The sequence below is a fragment of the Aplysia californica genome, unplaced genomic scaffold, assembly GCF_000002075.1.
Source record: "Aplysia californica isolate F4 #8 unplaced genomic scaffold, AplCal3.0 scaffold01303, whole genome shotgun sequence".
NCBI classification, from domain to species: domain Eukaryota; kingdom Metazoa; phylum Mollusca; class Gastropoda; order Aplysiida; family Aplysiidae; genus Aplysia; species Aplysia californica.
Genome location: NW_004798573.1, coordinates 65444 through 66584, shown reverse-complemented (window position 1 = coordinate 66584; position 1141 = coordinate 65444). Strand labels below are relative to the sequence as shown.

Here is a 1141-nt window from a genome sequence, read left to right as displayed (position 1 = left end):
AACACACACACACACATATACACACACACACATACATATATACACACACATACACACACATACACACACACATAAACACACATACACACACACATAGACACACATACACACATACACACACACACACACACACACACACACACACACACACACACGCACAAATTATGACATGTAATGTGTAAAGTGTGTAGCTCAGTTTTCAGACGTCAGTAGGTGTGTAGCATGTGTGTTCGTGAGACCATTGCTTAATGTCCGGTATGTTTTTCGTCTGTGTGTCCGTGTGAAGCTTCTCGCAGACGTCGCACCAATCAAACTTCCAGCCCAGAGCCACTAGTTTGTCCTTCTCCCTCAACATAGACGCGTATCTCTCGGGGTCGCTTCCCAACTGCTTCAGATGGGCAGCGAGAAGCGCTGGGGTTTTGAAATGAGCCGTATTGACCAGAACGTTTGGTGGGAGGTATCTGTCGTAATCCAGACCGCCCCGCACCACTGGGATGATGTGTGCGCGGTTCTCGAAATTGCGGAACAGTTTCTCGGTTACGTAGTCCTGGCAGAAAGAGTTCTCGAAGCCCAGGTAAAACTTGTAGGTCGTGTTGAGCATCTGTGAGCAATGCTGCTGCTGATGTTTGGAGCACTTTAACGGGCCGCACGCACCGTAAATATCCACGTCGATGTGTTTCTGAGGAAGCGACATGGACGTGAGTACTGTAAATTACATTGTAATGGATTAAGAGTGAGTACTGAAGGAAAGATACGTTCAGTTGAGGAGAACATAATTTATCTGTCCCCGTGGTTTTATGCACCCCCGCATAATTTAGCAAAATGTGATAACTTCTTGCATAATTTCTGATTTTTTTGCTTTCTCATTCTTGGTTAAAATTAACAGAATCGCATAACGTCACATTTTTGGGCTCAGTTTGCATAATTTCATAATTTTTCTTGCATAAAACGGCAGGGACAGATTAATACATCTGCCAATTAAAAAGCAGAAAATAAAAAAAAAGCAATAATGGATCAATGTTATTATTATGGCGCATTGACACCGGCGTACTAACAATCTACCGGGTATCATTGTGTAAAGGATTTAACTTTTTACCCCCCCCCCAAAAAAAAGAAACAAAAACAAAATTAAAATAAATAT

General features: G+C 42.4%; 1 protein-coding gene across 1 annotated transcript in view; it reads right to left on the bottom strand.

The window, feature by feature from the left end:
- Positions 1-97: 97 nt before the first annotated feature.
- Positions 98-1141, bottom strand: part of LOC101856859 (glycoprotein 3-alpha-L-fucosyltransferase A) — a gene marked incomplete in the record, with an annotated part of 12920 nt that continues 11876 nt past the window's right edge. Inside the window, 1 exon segment of the mRNA XM_013090491.2 lies at positions 98-679. Within this exon segment, the coding sequence (XP_012945945.2) occupies positions 200-679 (480 nt within the window).